This window comes from Trachinotus anak, unplaced genomic scaffold (assembly GCF_046630095.1).
Source record: "Trachinotus anak isolate AG129_WGS33_773 ecotype Australia unplaced genomic scaffold, CSIRO_AGI_Tana_v1 ptg000011l, whole genome shotgun sequence".
NCBI lineage: Eukaryota > Metazoa > Chordata > Actinopteri > Carangiformes > Carangidae > Trachinotus > Trachinotus anak.
In genome coordinates this window covers 25,163,539-25,180,701 of record NW_027273862.1, presented here as the reverse complement: position 1 = coordinate 25,180,701, position 17,163 = coordinate 25,163,539, and the positions used below count along the sequence as shown (strand labels likewise).

General features: G+C 38.8%; 1 protein-coding gene across 4 annotated transcripts in view; it reads right to left on the bottom strand.

Moving 5' to 3' along the window:
• The window catches only part of tspan4a (tetraspanin 4a), a 133,275-nt gene that overhangs the window by 43,503 nt on the left and 72,609 nt on the right, over positions 1 to 17,163 (bottom strand). For all 4 annotated transcript variants that reach the window (XM_071489261.1, XM_071489262.1, XM_071489260.1 and 1 more), the window contains one exon: positions 8,100 to 8,291. In XM_071489261.1, coding sequence (XP_071345362.1) covers positions 8,100 to 8,291 — 192 coding nt within the window. The remainder of the gene's footprint in view (positions 1 to 8,099; positions 8,292 to 17,163) is intronic.

Genomic DNA, 17,163 nt, shown 5'->3' with positions numbered 1-17,163 from the left:
AAGCACAGGGAGTCTGGTGGAGCGATGACAGCCACTTTTTATGGCCTTTATGGCTGAAAGTCACTGAGTGGGTTCCTGTGTTGTAGCTGCAGGTGCTCTACCACGAGAGACTGTTGTGTGTATCTCTGCGTGAGAGCGTCAGTACATAGTTGTAGCTGTACTGTTTGTCACGGTTTACGTTAATGTTTCTGGGCCCTGAATATCCTGTTAACCTCATACAGCACAGTTATTGTTGGGTCTGTGTGTTGAGTTTTCTGCCACTGACCGAACAGCACCTTGGGGGTCATATTTGACTTTTCTCCTCACATTATCCTAAATTTAGCAGACTTGTGCCTTCTGACTTATGTTAAATTCTGTGACTTATTTCCTGTTTTATTTTTGAAATACTCACCTATCTCGACAATTTATTTACTGCCCTTGAGTGCCTCTTGCCCTTTGATCATCGACACCAATCACCAATCACCTACCTTCCTCTGGTTTTCCTGCTCTCCAATATATCTCGCTATTTTCCCTGCTCATTTGCCTGAGGCCTGTACTACAAAGCAGATTCATTATACAGAGGATATCTTTTTGTTAACTTAACCTAGCTTAACTGAACCTTGGTCATCCTGGATAACCTGTACTATGAAGCTGGTTATCAACTGGTTCAGTTAACCTTGGGTTTACCTATCCATTTACCTTCCCAAGCAGCCGGGAAGCCAGGGCAGCTGAACATAGCCCTAAGCAAAAGACCATGATTCGCCACCAATGTCTTCACTTTTCTAACAGGTTGTCCCCACTCAGCAACACGCCCACTGAAAAACCTACTCTGGTTATTGGCAGCTCTGTTTTGAGGAATGTGAAGTTAACGACACCGGTGACCATAGTCAAAGGCATTCCTGTGGCCAGAGTGGGCGACGTTGAAACATATTTGTCACCACTTGCTAAGGATAAGTGTAAACACAGTAAGATTGTTATTCATGTCGGAGGATACGACACCCGATTACACCAATCAGGGGTCACTAAGATTAATGTGAAGTTGGTATATACACAGGAAAAGACATAACATTGTTCAACTGCTGGTTGTCAAGACGCTGTCCAGCAAACGATGTGGGCTTTGTAGATAATTGGCAGACTTTCTGGTGAAGACCTGATCTGATTAGTAGAGACGGCATACATCCCACACTGGATGGAGCAGCTCTAATATCTAGAAATCTGGCTGAGTTTATTAGAAAGTCAAAGCCATGACAATCCAGAGTTGAGACCAGGAGGCAGAATTTAGGCTTACCCACTTCTCTGTGTCTCTCATAGGGCAGTCACCTGCTATAAACTCCATAAAAACTGTGAATGCCCCCCGACCATCTAAATGTATTAAATCAAAAGTAAACAGAAGAGGAGTTAGACATAAAATCCACTACTACTATGTCAAAACCAAAAACTAGGACAGTTACATGTGGACTATTAAATATTAGATCATTCTCATTTAAATTCACATTAGTAAATGATCTGATGACTGATCATCACATTGATCTAGTATGTCTTACTGAAAACTGGTTGCAGCAGGGAGAATATGTCTAAATGAATCAATACCCCCAACTCATATAAATTTTCACATTCCTCGAAGCACAGGCTGAGGAGGAGGGGTCACAGCAATCTTTCACTCCAGCTTCTTATCAACCTGAAACCTAAACTTAGTCATAACTCATTCAAGAGCCTTTCTCTTAGTCTTTCACACCTGAGCCGGGCAACACAAAAACCAGTTTAACCAGATAAAGTCATCATCGTGGTTGATTTCATCATTCATGTGCAAGCCTCAGCTCCGCATTTAGTTCACTACTAGACTTAATTGGCTTCTCTCAACATGTAAATGAACCCACTCGTTGGTTTAATCACATCACTATCGTGCTCTGAAATATGGCATAGGAATTGAACATTGAATATTTTCCCCAAATCTTCTTTTATCTGACCAATTTTTATTAATGTTTGAGTTCACAATAATGGAATATACAGCATCTGAGGAAAAAACTCTATTACCATAGGTGTCTGTCTGTCTGTATTCAAATTTAAAGACACTGCCATGTGTCAATACAGTGGAGGACATTTACACCCACACAAGTTGATAATCCTGTGGATAGAGCTACAGCCTTACACTTGACACTGTTGCCCCGCTGAAAAAGTAGAAGTGAATCTGAGTAGTCTAGCTCAACAATTCACAAATGCATGCTCTAAAATAGTCCTCATGAAAAAGGAAAGGAAGTGGTGATCCACCAATCTAGAAGAATGTCACAAGGCTTTGGAAAGATAGTCTGTTAATTACAAAAAAGGCCCTCCTAAATGTCAGAACCTCCTATTATTCATCGTTAATAGAAGAAAATAGAACGACCCCAGGTTTCTGTTCAGTACTATAGCCAGTTTGACAGTCATAGCTCTATTGAACCGTCTATTCTTTTCACCCTCAGTAGTAATGGCTTTATGAGCTTCTTTACAAATAAAATTGTGACTATTAGAGAAAAAATTCACCATCTCCTTCACAGAACTGACGTGGATATATTATCCAGTACAGTAACCTTGGAAACAGCCTTATTTATACTTAACTGCTCCTCTCCTATAGATATCTCTGTGTTAACAGTTTGTTCATCTAAACCATAGACTTGTCTTCGAGATCTTATTCAGACAAGGTTGTTCAAGAAAGTTTTTCCTTTAATCAACTCATCTAAATTAGATCTGATCAGTGTTTGTTAACAGGTTATGTACCCAGGCTTTTAAGGTCGCAAAAATTAAACACCTATTTGAGCTTATTAAAGATCTATATCCAACCTCCAATATTTGCATAGGAATGCTTTGTTCAGTCAGGAGTTACAGTCCATTATAGCACAGAAACAGCGTTGGTGTTACCAAGTTACCAATTATCTTCTCATGGCCTCAGACAATGGATTCATCTCTATACTTGTCTGATCTTAGTGCTGCATTTGACCATTTATCACAAGATCTTATTACAGAGGCTGGAACACGTCATTGACATTAAAGTAACCACACTAGGCTGGTTTGAGTCATATTTATCAGACAAATTCCAGTTTGTTCATGTTAATAACGACTCTTCCATACACCCAAAAGTTGGTCGTGGAGTTCCACAGGATTCTATGTTAGGACTGATACTTTTGACCCTATATATGCTTCCTTTATGCAATATTATCAGGAGGCAGCAGATAAATTTCCATCGCTATGCAGATGACACCCAGCTTTATGTATTTATGAAATACATGCATTTTTTACTTTTAAACTTAGACAATGGTTAAGTTATTGTACATGTATTGCATCTATAATATAGTTACTTTGGATGGCATTACCTTGGTCTTTGGATCTACTATGAGAAACCTTGGAGTCATTTTTGTCCTTTACTGAACACATAAAACACATAAAACAAGTCTCTAGGACATCCTTCTTCCACCTGTGCAATATTGTGAAAATTAGAAACATCCTGTCTCAAAAGTATGCTGAAAAAGTAGTCCATATTTGTTACCTCTAGACTGGACTACTGTAATTCTTTATTATCAGGATGTCCCAATAACCTAGTGAAAAGCTTCCAGCTGATTTAAAATGCTGCAGCATGAGTACTGACAGGAACTAGGAAAAGAAATTACATCTCTCCTGTGTTACCATCTGTGCATTGGCTCCCTACAAAATTCAGAATAGAATTTAAAATACGCCTCCTCACCTGCAAATCCATTAATGGTCAGGCACCATTGTTTCTTTAAGAGCTCATCTTACCCTATTATCCCAACAGAACACTCTGCTCTCATAATGGGCCTACTTGTGGTTTCTAGGGGGGCAGAGCCTTCAGCTATCAGACTCCTCTCCTGTGGAACCAGCTCCCAGTCTGGGTTCAAGAGGCAGACACCCTCTCTACACTTAATATTAGGCTTAAAACTCTCCTCTTTGGAAAAATTTATAGTTAGGTTCTGACTCAGGTGAGCCCTGAACCATCCCTTAGATAATCTGCTATATGCCTAGACTGCTGGAGGTACTCTCATGATGCACCATTACACCTATGGCTAGTACAATTATTATTTTGACTATAATGACCAGAGTGCTTAAGTACGACAGTATATACAGCTGTTCCAGGTCTCCCTCTCTTTTCTCTCCCCCTCTCTGCTCACTGTGAGTGGGGTTCTGTTGGAGGTTTCTTCCTGTTAAAAGGGAGTTTTTTTCTCTCTGCTGTTGCAAAGTGCTTGCTCATCTTGGGAATTGTTGGGTTTCTCTATATAATATTGGAAGGTCTTTGCCTTAGCCTGTTAAGCGTTTCGAGATAATGTATGTTGTGATTTGGCTCTATACAAATGAAATTGAATTGATCTATCTTGAACATGTGATACAGATGAAAAAAAGTTAATTTAAATGTTCATTTATAATCATGGGAAATATTTAATAGTGTGTGGATAATTTTTCTAGCAAAAGACATCAGAGGGTTTAGTTTTTATTTCCATTATCGTCACAGTCTACTCGTGTTACTCTGGGCTGCATGTTACACTGTCCGGAATCCTGTAGAGATTAAAGAATCTTTGTTCAATTAAAATGAAGCTGTAATAGTTATTATGTAGTTATTTGGTGTGACAAACTCTCCCTGCATTTGTTAGAAGCTCTGTTTTAAAACCAGAGTTGACACGTGTAAGGTCTGGAAGAGCAAACAATTCGACTGATTTATAAAAATAACTCCTGCTTGTTATTATTCATCACTTCATTATAAACTCTTTTGTTCCCATCAGGATCCTGTAGGAATGAGGACTTTTGTTTTTTCAGTGATCTGGTCAGTAGTTGGGCTGTTGACAGGTTTTGATGTGAACCTCTTAAGTTAACCTGCCCCAGAGTAGGTTAGGAGGAGTTCAGAGTTACCATGATGATTTACCCAGGGATGAATCACTGTTGCATCCCTGAAAAGCCAGGGTTAACCCCGAAGTTACCTCGCTAACCTTCAGGCTCTGTCTTTGTTCTACCTTGTGAGTTCATTGGTTTGATTCCATGATTCATGACTTTGCTTTGTTTTTGGATTTTTGTGTACTCCCTGTCTGGTATTGTTTTGAACTTCCGTCTGGCTATTCAGTTAAGACTCAACTTTTCATCATCTCCTGGTAGTTTCTCTGCATCTGAGTCTCTGTACATTCTTTATGTGTTCCTTAACTTTTTATCAAAGAACCAGATGTTTTGCGATGCACTTGCTTATCGGCTGCGCTGATAATTCAAGTTGGAGAGTTGGAAGCGAGCCTTGGAAGAGCTCCAACAGTCATCCAATATTGTCTGTGCAGAAAATGAATAGAACTTTTGCTTTTAGAAATGGAGACATCTCCTTACATCCTTTCATTAATATTATTGTTCTAGCTCTGGCCGAAAATATTATTATTATTGTTGCTCATAGTAAGAAGCTGATTGAGAAAGTCTTCAGGAGCCTTTAAAGGCTTCTTTTTTGAGTGATCAGTTTCCACACTAAAATTGCAACCCACATTCCTTTTTAGTAAATTTGTCCAAAGGCTGCAGCAATGCAGTTTTACATTCATATAAAAAACAGAAATGTCTTTGAAGTCCCCATCACAGAATTGCAAAAGCATATTTTGAAAACTGAGATGTTTGGTGCAACAAATTACAAGGCTCACAAAAGGCAATAATAATTTTGCCAGCACAGAGCACAACAGTTATTCCTCGAATATCTCAGTGATGTTGCGCTACTCTCTCACCAGCGATCAACATGGTAATTAGCCCTGAAATTTGAAGGGAGAAGAGTCTTTTCTAATCTGCATGAAGAATAGGCTGCTCTGTCACTCATTAAAGCAAACTTGTAATTCACCAGTCTCATTATATTGACACAGTGCAGGAACTGGTCTGGTCACTGTGGGGAAAATGTCATGGATCATGCTAATGATCGACACTAAGACTCATTCCCACAGAGCTCATAATTGCTTACTCCTGCTGTGCCATTTCTATAATGATTCATTCTATTTTCTCCCCATGCAGAATTAGTCTTTCTGATAAATCTGTTGGTGCTTGATTGAGTTTGTTTGTTTATCAAAATGTTTATAAATCTTTCAGGAATCAGTTGCTCACACTTTATCAGGGATACCCAGTTCAAAATTAGAGCACATGTTGGATAAACTACACCATAAAGTGTTTGATATTTGACGTCAAACACTTCCTGTGTTCTGACTTGCATAAAAGTGAGTATGAATCTTTTGTCTCATGGCAAATTCAGCTCAGACTGTCAGTCTTGCTGTACACTCATACCCCATTGAAATTTAACATGACACAACTTTTAAAAAATAGATGTTGGTTGTTTATTTTTTTTTCTTTCAAATTGTTATCTTTGCTGAACCTTTGATTGCTCACTGTGCTAGTTTTATTAATATTAGTGGTAATAAATAAAAAAGGTAGAGGGTTTGGGGCAGCATTTAACATTTACATTTTAAATGTGGCTAATATTTATACTTTCCATGTGTACTTTGCAGCTGTTGGTAGCCACAGTGCATTTGTAGCTTTCTGATATATTTGAGTGCTGAATGTTGGGCTGCTCCACATTTCTGCTTCTGACTCGGTTTTTAAAATAACCAGCACTCAAAATTAAAACACAGTATCATTACTTGAAATGGAATTATACTAGTACAACACTACTAACAATTTTTAAAAAGTGATATAAGTGAGATTTTTTTCATTATGAAATATATACATCCATCATTTCAACAACAGTTTGTCTGTAAACTGGTCATTGTCATGATGTGTTGCAAAGCTTTTTCCTGTGATTACAGTGCTGTCAGTGCTCAAACATGACTGGGGGAGTAAGAACAACCATGTCTGTGGGGGGTTCTGGTGTGACACACCATTCAACTTGCAGCATTGATGGAGATCAGGAAGGTTTTTTGTGAAAAACTGTTTCACAAAAGTACTATTGTGGCAACAAGTGCTGTGGGAAATAATATATTGACAATGCCCCTTAGTGTAATGTAATGTAATGGAGGTTGTATTGCAGAAATGTAATGTGCCCTGTGTGCCTGCATTTAGGTGTTTGTGTATTATTGTAAGTGTACAATACTGAAGCTGTGTTAGTGTGAGCTGTCCACAAATACACAAGGTGGACAGAGCTTTGAATCATTTTTACATTTTAGCAATTGTTAGCAGTCTGGTCACCTACTGGGTTGTGTGTCATTTGTGATTATTTGTGGTCTGTCTAGTGCAGCATTCACCCCATCATTTACATTATTAACACTGTCTTAACAAGCTATAGACGGGTCATTATTTACTAATTTATCAACAGTCTGAGGGTGAAAACTCTGGTCATGGCCATCAATTTCAATGGCAAACCTACCCACCTGTGGCTAAATGATGTTGATTCTGTGGGTTTGATAATTAACTACAAAGAACAACTCCTGGTCAAATGTGGTTTCTCTCTAAGCCTGTATCGTTTTGACGTTTGTAAGGACACAGAGACTTTTTGCAGCAGTGGTTTTCCTCTAGATAAACGACTTAGCTAGCTGATCACATCACATAATTTTCTGGATAGCAGTCCGTAGTCTGAATGCCCCAGTAAATTTAAAAACATATATTTCATTGTTTTTACATTTCAGTAGTCAGAGTTGTGACCGTCATTATTTTGAGCTGTGAAGCAAATTGTTCTTGAAGCTAACATTAGCTTTAGCTACTAAAGTGCAGCTCTGTATCATCAGTATCGTCAGCAGTCTTCAGTCAGATATAAAAATCTTTTTAGTCATATAGCAACACATAGTTACTCAAGGTGCTTCTACCTTTGATTTTGAGTTCATTGAGTTTTTAGTTTCTGACACCACAGTCCAATCTTTACTTTGTTTATAAAGCCACGCATTGATTATTGGGACTTGGGCTTTTATCACAAACAAACCTCAAAAGCTCACCTACACAGTAGTTATTCTTAGGAGTCAATGTAAAAGCTTTTTTAATGGAATGGACAGAGATTGTTGATGCTTATTGCTTATTGCTCTTTGAGAAGTTAGTGATGTTATTTGTCATGCCAGCAACAACAGGCTGAGAACATTATCACATTAATACAGCCTTGTGATTTAAAGATAACAGAAGCATCATCAAAACCATCCTGACAAATAACGTACCGTCAGCAGCAGAGGACGACTCTCTTTGACAGCTCCCACACAGCCCAGACAGCCAATCACCATGATGATGGTCCCCACCGCGATGAGCAGGTTGGCTGCTGACAGGGAGGGAAGGGATGATGATAGGGTGGCAAAGTTTCCCTGGGTCACTGAGAGCCAGACTCCCACACCCAGTATGCCACAACCTCCCAGCTGCAGAGGAAACACAAAGAGGAAAGGCGTAAAGCTGTCAGTGTGCTAACAACACAGCCAAACTCATCCTAAACACAAACACACTCAAACATGGTGGTGCATAAAAATGTTTTCAGACTTGCTGTGGCTTTCTGTTTGTTTTTCATACTGCTTGCCAGGGGAAGGCGTGTGAAGATTGAAAAGGGAAAAACCAAAAGAACTATTGTCAAAAACCCAGAACTGCAGCAACAATTGGGGTAAAAGATCAACCAACAGAGGTAGAAGAGCAAAGCAAGCTCTGAGCCATCCAGTGTAAAGTAATAGCTCTACATTTGGGGAAATATGCTAATTAGCTTTTTAGCAGAGAATTGCAGAGAAAATCGATTCCACTCTCATGTCTGTTAGGTAAGTATAAGGCTGGTCCCTGCCAAGAAATAGTCCCACTGTCACTCACTGGAATTTGATTTTCAGCGTTAATGAGGTAACGTTTTTGTTCGTGAGCTTTAGAGGTGCTGATAGGTGGATTTAGCAGAGAGCCAGGCTAGCTGCTCCTTGTATTTCTAGTCTTTATGCGAAACCAAACAAACTGCTGGCTGGTGGTACCAATCTTATCATCCAACCCCCAGAGAGAAAGCAGATAAGCGTATTTGCCAAAATGTCATACTGTTCCTTTAAGGTCACTTTCACACCTGTAGTTTGCTTCACATGATCCTGACCAAAGGGAAAACAATTTCAAACTCAGCATCTGAGGCCTTGTTTCGTTTTACTGCATTTCATTTTCACACTTGTTTATTACAACTCCTGAACCGTAAACATGAGGTCATATGAACTGCCGGCTGGATCTGATATGTTATGAATAATGATGAGCAGGTAGAAACAGGTGAGGAGAGAGGTGTCTTTTACTGTAATATTACAAGACAGATAGTTAGTGTGTTGGTCACTTTCTCACTCGCTTTTTTGATGAGGAACTGTTCTTACATCTTTCTGATGGATCAGGGAAAATTCCTGCACTCGTGCTGAAATAGCTGCATAGTTATGAAAGAATCTTGCATATATTGTATATGTACAGATCTCCTTGGACATTCCTGTCCTCAGTTCACAGGATAAGAACCTGAATAGAATAATACTCCAGCTTTTGAATTTATGCGAAATCACACATCAGCCTTGATATAGTCCTGTGGTTGGTCTGTTTGCCTGTTTGCTCTCACACCACTGGTGAACCCCATTCAAGTTTTTTTTCCTTTTCAGCAGGTCTCAGTTTGGCTGTTAAGATTTTGAGTCTTCATTTTACCTCAGGCTTTAGCAAATTATTTTGGTTCAGCTGTAGCTTTCTTTGCATGTTTACCTCTATTAGACAACTGACTGTAGAGAGTGACAGTGATAATAGTCCCCTGACTGGAACTGAACTGGGATCATGGTGCATTCATTTTAGAGCACAGGCCCACAACAATCCTGAGGTTGTCTCATTTTAACGGAATCTCTTTCGGTCAATTTGGTATGTAATTTTTTGCAAAGGAAAGGAAGTATGAATTTCCCTGACTGAATTATGATATTAGACTAATTATCGCCTCCACTAAAGAGGTTGGGATTTTAATATATGCCACCAGTGAGAGTCAGATGGGGCCAGTGTTTGAAGATTCCAGCTGCTCTGGGAGGAAACCTGCTTTCTCTGGAGTCCACAGCCGGTGTGGATCCTGGTTTTTTCTTCATTGCATTTTTGTCCTCATGAACAAGAACATGCTTGCTTTTAGATGCACAACAGGACAAACAGCAACACATTTGCGATGCACAACAATATCATCCATCATACAGACACACACACTCTTCGGCCACTTGCCAGAACTCCCAAAACCACACACACAAGCTTTTCTTTCTATCTCCAGTTTTAACACAGGATCTTATTTAATGAGCTTTTAAGCTAGAAGTAGGGCAATGCAAAAATAAAAACCACTCATGTGGGGGCTCCATTTACTGAGGCAGGTTTCTGCTCACTGTCTAACACAGCTGGGAGATTTCAGCAGCTTGCAAATGAAGGGTCTTTGGGTCACTGTCACTCACAACGGACCCCTATTACAACCCAGAATGTATTCTCTAATGAAGATTGGCCACAGTAAGGAGGATGAAGGATGAAAAGGGAACACTGGGAATAAATGGTGGTGAACAGATTCATAAGCTCATCAGAAAGGGGGGGTGGGGGTTATAATGATGTGGACACAGTTCATACTCAAGAGACGTGCACGGCGTTCGTCCATGTCAAACCTAATTCTGCTAAAACTACAAGAAATTATCCACCACACAAACAATTTTCATTAATTGTACACCTGTATATAGCCATCTAACAGTAAGCATAAATATACCAGTGATACAAATAAGATTAATTGATAGAACCTTGGTATCAGTTCATTCCTGGCTTCGGCTATTTGTTGTAGTAAATGCCTCTTGTCAAATCTGACGTTGGTGTCTGTTATGTAAATGTAATTTCATGCTTTATTCCAACATGACATGACAACAAAGGATAGAGCCACCTGTTTGCATCATAATTGGCATCTGGGCCCAGCTGCTTAAAACTGTGTGACTCCATAGCTAAAACTGTTTGTACACTTAAGGATAAAAATATGCATACGCATGCTTTTTGTCAGTTGTATAAAGCCGTGCTTACGTCTAGTCCCGTTTTAGTCTCAGTCATTGTGAAACTGTGCAGACATGCATGAGCCTCATTTCCTCTCCCACAGTTTGCCATAAACAGAAGCAGAAATGCTCAAAAATGCCCTTCTTGCTGTTGTAGTTTAGTTGTGTAGAAATGTAATTTCCTGTAGAGTGTTTCTGGTTTCATTTAAAAATTAATTTGTTGTAGAAAATGTATGAAATATTTGTTGTGGAGACATTTGTGTGGCTGTGTTTTTTTTTTTTTTTTTTTTTACTTCACCATTTTGACTCTGCCTTCAGACAGTTAGTTGGACCAACAGCTGGATCAGCTTGCTTTTTCTGAAGTGCTTGCTGGATATTAATAATTTCATCTTTCTACTGTGTCTATGTTGAGAGAGAGAAGGGGGGGGGGGGTGCTCTCCAGTAAGAATGTTCCACTATGGGGAAAGATGAGAGACTATGCCAAACCTCCAAATGTTAACACCAGAGGAGAAAAGAGAAAGGGCAGTTCTCCTGGGTGCGGGGACAGCAGTGCCTCTGGCAGCTAAACATGTATCTGCCTGCCACAGCCTCACAACAACGGACTCACAACAAGAGCCACAAAATTTATTTGATGATTTATTTGATTTATATGATATAAAATAATTATATTAAAGTGTCCTATATTGTATTGTATTGTATCGTATTGTATAACAATGAACCGTGTCAGTATTTCAGCATCAGTATGTGACACATGTATATTTAATATGTATATAATAATAATATTTCAATCATCTCTAAACTACTTTTCCAACAGTATGTTTTTGTTCATGCCACTAAAGCTCTTTGAATCTTGACTCCTGAGAGAGAGAGAGAGGTCATAGGTGTGATTATTACCTGATTTGTCATACAGTTGTTACACGGTTGTAACCTGTCATTGCTTTTCCAAGCTGCTGCTCTGCCCCACAGCATGAGGAGAAATAGATTTTTTTATACAGCATGAGAAGAATTTCAACTTAAAATCCCATTCTATTCTTACAGTTCATGAAGCTGATTTTATTTTCTTTGTGCATTAGAGATGATAATTAAGTGATGCATTTATTTGACAAGTCAGTTTTATTTATATAACTTAATATCACGATCAAGAAATTGCCTCAAGGAGCTTTATAGTCTGTACAGCATCGAACACCCTCTTCCCTCAGGCCCTTGTCTCAGGTAAGGATCAAAAAACACAGTTTTTATCGCAGTACTCTTAATAAGAGTAAGACATCCGTAGTAAGAGTAATTCTGTCAGTGTGACTTCAGGTGAAAGTGACTCGGGCACTTAATCAGATGTGACATCAGTGTGCACATAACAAGGTGCATGTTAGCAAGGGGCAATTTATTAATCATTTAATTGTTTGCTCTATAAACTGTAAAACTCCAAAAGAGTGAAAATAATAAACACCATTATTAACTCTGAATACATTCCACTTACAGTGATCAGATACAGAGAAAAGCAAGAATTCTCACATTTGAGCAGCTGAAACCAGCGACTGTTTTCCCTTTTTACTTGATAAATGACTTCACTAATCAATTAATTACCTCATTCTTTCACCTCCAGAAAACTGATTGTTGAATATTGTATTGTAGAACTGATTTCTTGCATTTAATCACCACAGTTTCCAAAGTGTGGTTGGTTGTGCAGTTATTTTTTCCATCTAGCAGCTTTTACAGGCAGTTTTGTTCTGATCACAACTGCTCTTGATCAGCACTCCTCCCCAAAACCAGCAGCTTAAATCTTTATAGTTGCACAGATTTTCAGTGTTTAAATTGGTGCAACCATCTGGAGTGCCTCCCTCTCTCACTGCAGGTTTGTGTATTTGAAGCAGAGCCTCTGATACTGGCTGCTGATAAGGACCTAAGGTAATGACTGTTCTGTTTGCGAGAGTATAGAGTTTTCTTCAATAAATAGCTATTATTAACTAAGCTCCCTTTATTGCATCAGAAACATCAGAAAACTTGAGCACAGTGGAGCAGAAATATCTACACTGATATCACTTTGATGTGGTGATGAAAGCCCATCTCTCTGAATGATTTTCCCAATAAAATATACATGTACTGTAGATGTACTTGACTCCTGGGCTTGCAATATATAATACAGGTGGATGTTTTAATGACCACATTTGCAGTACATGAATGTCAGTGCTCTGATGTCCTTGCAATTATGAGAGCTCCATCCAGAGCATGGGCCAGGAATTTATAATTATAATTATATTAGTATGATTAAGGTAATAATTGGAATACTTATACATACATGAATAAAATGTGAAACTCTCAAGGCCAGAGATTGGTGGAAGAGAGAGATTTCATGGGTACTGCACCAAAGTATGTTGGTTCACTCCACATGCTTCATGTATTATTTCTTTTGTGACACTTTGATGTTTGAATCGTGGATTCAGATTGTCCCAGGAGGATGAATCTTGGTCCTTAAATTTGCTCTCATGGTTACAGCCTGGTGATGAGGGCTGAAGGTTGTTGGTTTTTAATTAACCTTATGCTTTAGATGTGTATTAGCTATGTAATGCCTGGAGGGAGGATAGATTTCTGCACTGTCCTCCTGATTTGAAAGGAAAATTATACAAGACTGATTGGGGTCAAAGTATAGAGAACTTAAATCAAATAATAAATAATTGTGATTGCAAAATTTCTTCAAACGAGATTCAATGTGTTTGAGTTTAGGAATTTCAGTCTCCCCTGGTCAGCACTGCAGTAGGAGATAGTCAAGTTGCACATTTTTCGTCTCTACTCATAAAATATAGAGAGTTTTTACAGATAGGTCTGATAAAAAGAAACCACCACTGACTGACTGTGGGAAAACGTCACTTCTCCTGTGATCCACATGTTGTTCATCCAACCACCTCCTTCCTCTGTAGCCTGTGGTTCACCAACATCACACTATTTACTGCTTTCCTTCCAAACAGTCGCAATGACTACAGCCACTACAGGGCTTTGTCACTTTGTCACAGTGGGGTCAGTCCTGTAATCATGAATGTCTGTGACTGACTGACTGAGTGATCATAGTTGAATAATCATTATTGCACCATTGTTCAGCCAAATGCCACGTGATTGAGTCGAAGCTTCCCCATTGGTCATTGCTCTTTCAAAATGAATTGGTGCAAACAGAAGTGTTGCCAACTTAGTGACTTTTCAGACCCCTTTAGCAACTTTTTTTATAGAAAAAAAACCCATTTTGGACGAGCCTTAGCTGCAGAACAGTCTTTGTCATTGACTATGTGTTTGGTGATTTTGTCAGATGACGTGGTTAGAAAATTAATTCTTGTTTGGGCATTTAGGGAAACAACTTACACTCTGGCTCTGGCTTGGTCTCCTCCAGTTTCTGAGAAAAATATCTGTCTCTTCAGCTGCTAGATATTTGTCTTTCTCCATCAGCCAATTTTACTTTGGCTGTCTTTCCTTAGGTGGTGGGCAGGTAGTGCAGGTAGTGGCTGATGATTTTCAGTGGGTTCAGCACAAGGAGCAGTATTTTCACTTTGCACAGTCGTTTGATTTGATATAACATGTAACTTAATGGAAGCTTAAAGTGAGGCACCTGATGAGGCACAAAATTATACTTCAGTGATTTCATTTCTGAAAGGCTATAACATCTGCTCACAAGTTTAATTTGAATAAAACTTGGAGAATTACTACCTGCTGTAAGACTGTATTGGCCCAAAGCATGTCTGTATAATTTCTGAGGGTCGACATGTTTCATTTGGTTAATGTTTACATCTGACATTTTTATATATATGTACACCCAGCCCACATGCTTCTCTGGTGTAAGTACTGAATAACTTTTGAGAACGAGACAAAGCTGCCAACAGAAAACTTGTTGCCATGTGACTCCAGATTCTGACTGAAGCAAACTATTTTTGCTGTACATAAACACTTCAGTTCACACCACAGTGTGAAGCACAAAACCTTGTATAATCCCTGCTAAAAAGAACAAGATCTCACACATAGGGATGGGTAACAATTTTAATAATACTCCTACTTTTTACTGATATTGCTTATTGATCTGATATTTTAATGTATTCTTATCAGTACTTTTTGTTATTTTGTAAGAGAAAAACAGAATTAACATTGCTTTATTTTATCATACTCAATTGACATTTTTGAGTAGCAAACTTCAACAGCATTGTTTTGAACAAATCACTATTATAGACTGATTTTGTAATGATAGAAATGTAAAACAAGTGTAATACACAAAGATTTTCTACAGGACTCTTTCTTTGACAATATTTTTAGTAGTAGTATTAACTTTGCAGTAGTTTGCCAGCAGCCCCCACATCACTAAATCCAGCCCCCCTGCTTAGACTGCCTTGAATCTAAAACTGAGTTTCTGATTGACAGTTCAGATGATGCTCTGTCCAATTCAGATTTAACTTAAAAACACACCCATTACAACCAGCTTTCTAATGGGTACCTTTCATCAATAACCCATGTTCGTATGATTTAGCTAACTCTCTGTGTGGGCTCCAGGCTGCTAACATACAAAACACACCTGGGGCAATTACAGATGAACTAGACAGTCGAAAGCTGTGCATTTCTCCACCTGTATGTGACGGATTTTTACTAGAGAGATCGCTCTTGTTCCACCTTGATGTGAAAAAGACTGAGCCACATTTTTGAACGTTTGTTTCTCTCTGCTATTGATTGACTAAGATTAGGGTCTCTGTGTTTGTATGTGTGTGCTGCATGGTGCTCCAGCATGAGCACCGAGCTACCCCCCCCCACCGCTCGCATAGAGAGAGAGAGGCAGATGAACTTCTGTGTTGGGAGCAGCGAAAATGCGACACAGACAAATGTCTTAATCAGGAACCGAGTTGGTGAGATAAGATGTACGGGAGAACTTTTATACAGCAATAACGAATAAGAAATCTATATTCTTAATTTCTCAAGTACTGAGAGCAGATCTGATAACGCTAGAGCTTATCAATGCCGTGGTCTTAAAGAAATGTAGCCTGAGGGCGCGTTTAATACCGAGTTTATCTCATCTATATTCACACACAAATTCACAAGAAAGGTCACCAAAAAACAATGAATGTTTCAGGTCAGCTCTCACCAGCATTTTCTGATCTCTCACCCTTGTTCAGATCAGTTTAAGGTTAAAGTTCCCCCCAGACATGTTTTAAACTATGTAAAAATACTGCAATGATTAACATTTTATTCAACAAAATAAAAAAACAGGGTCTGTAAGCACATCTATTCTTACTTCCTCATTAAAAAATCGGGATCAGGCCTTGTGCCCCGCCAACACCACTGCTTGCTCCAGGTCAACAGGTGAAAGAGCAGAAAGTGTCAAGTTGGTTAGTGGAGGGAAAGACTCAGCCAAACATATCAGAACAGTTAGTGTAGTTAGCATCTTTTCTTTGTTTATGTTGTGTATTAGCTTGTAACTGGCAGTGGCTGACACAGTGTTAGTGCTTGTGCAAATGCGACTCTGGCTTTCTGTACTGACAAGGTTTATTTTGCCCACCCCCTGTCTTCTCAAGTTGACGGGATTGGTTCGGTAGTTTACGTGACGTATGAATCCATTTTTATGAGTCATTGGTTGTCATTGGTCATTGGTCACTGTCATTGGTTCACTGCAGTTACTCATTATTTTGCTCATGAAATGTCTTGTATTATATAAAACACTTCATATGGACCTGTTAAATGACTCTTTATTTATTTATTTTAATCCTTAAGTTAGATAAACAAGTCTAACATGATGAATATTTTGTTGGCTGATTACACAATTCTTTAGCCTGGATGTATTTAGGATTCATTTTCCCATCAGATTATTATATCAAGATATGTGGAGAGGGCTTTGAAGCAGAATTTAGACCTTGAAGAAAAATTTGATTGTACAGTTAAATGAACAAATAAAATATGAAAAATCAAAATCTTTTAAAACACTTTGAGGACTTTTTGGTGTGAATTTGGACTCATGACCTCAGCATTTCCAAATTCCTGGCTTTGGCCCTGATGGCATAATTAGGTCATTTTTGGCAACATACTCTAAATATCAAAACAGAAAAAGCCATATTTTCCTACTTGCTAGTAGAATCCAGCCCTGCAGGTCATTTTCTGAGATTTTGAGATGTGCGCCAAACACTTTAATGGAAAGAAATAGAATTGAATTTGTGGTTCTCACAGCATTGGAAAATCACATCTGAAAAACTCAGCAGTGAAATTTTCCACACACGGTTTCCCATAGCGAACTTTGAGGACAGTTGTTTTTCCA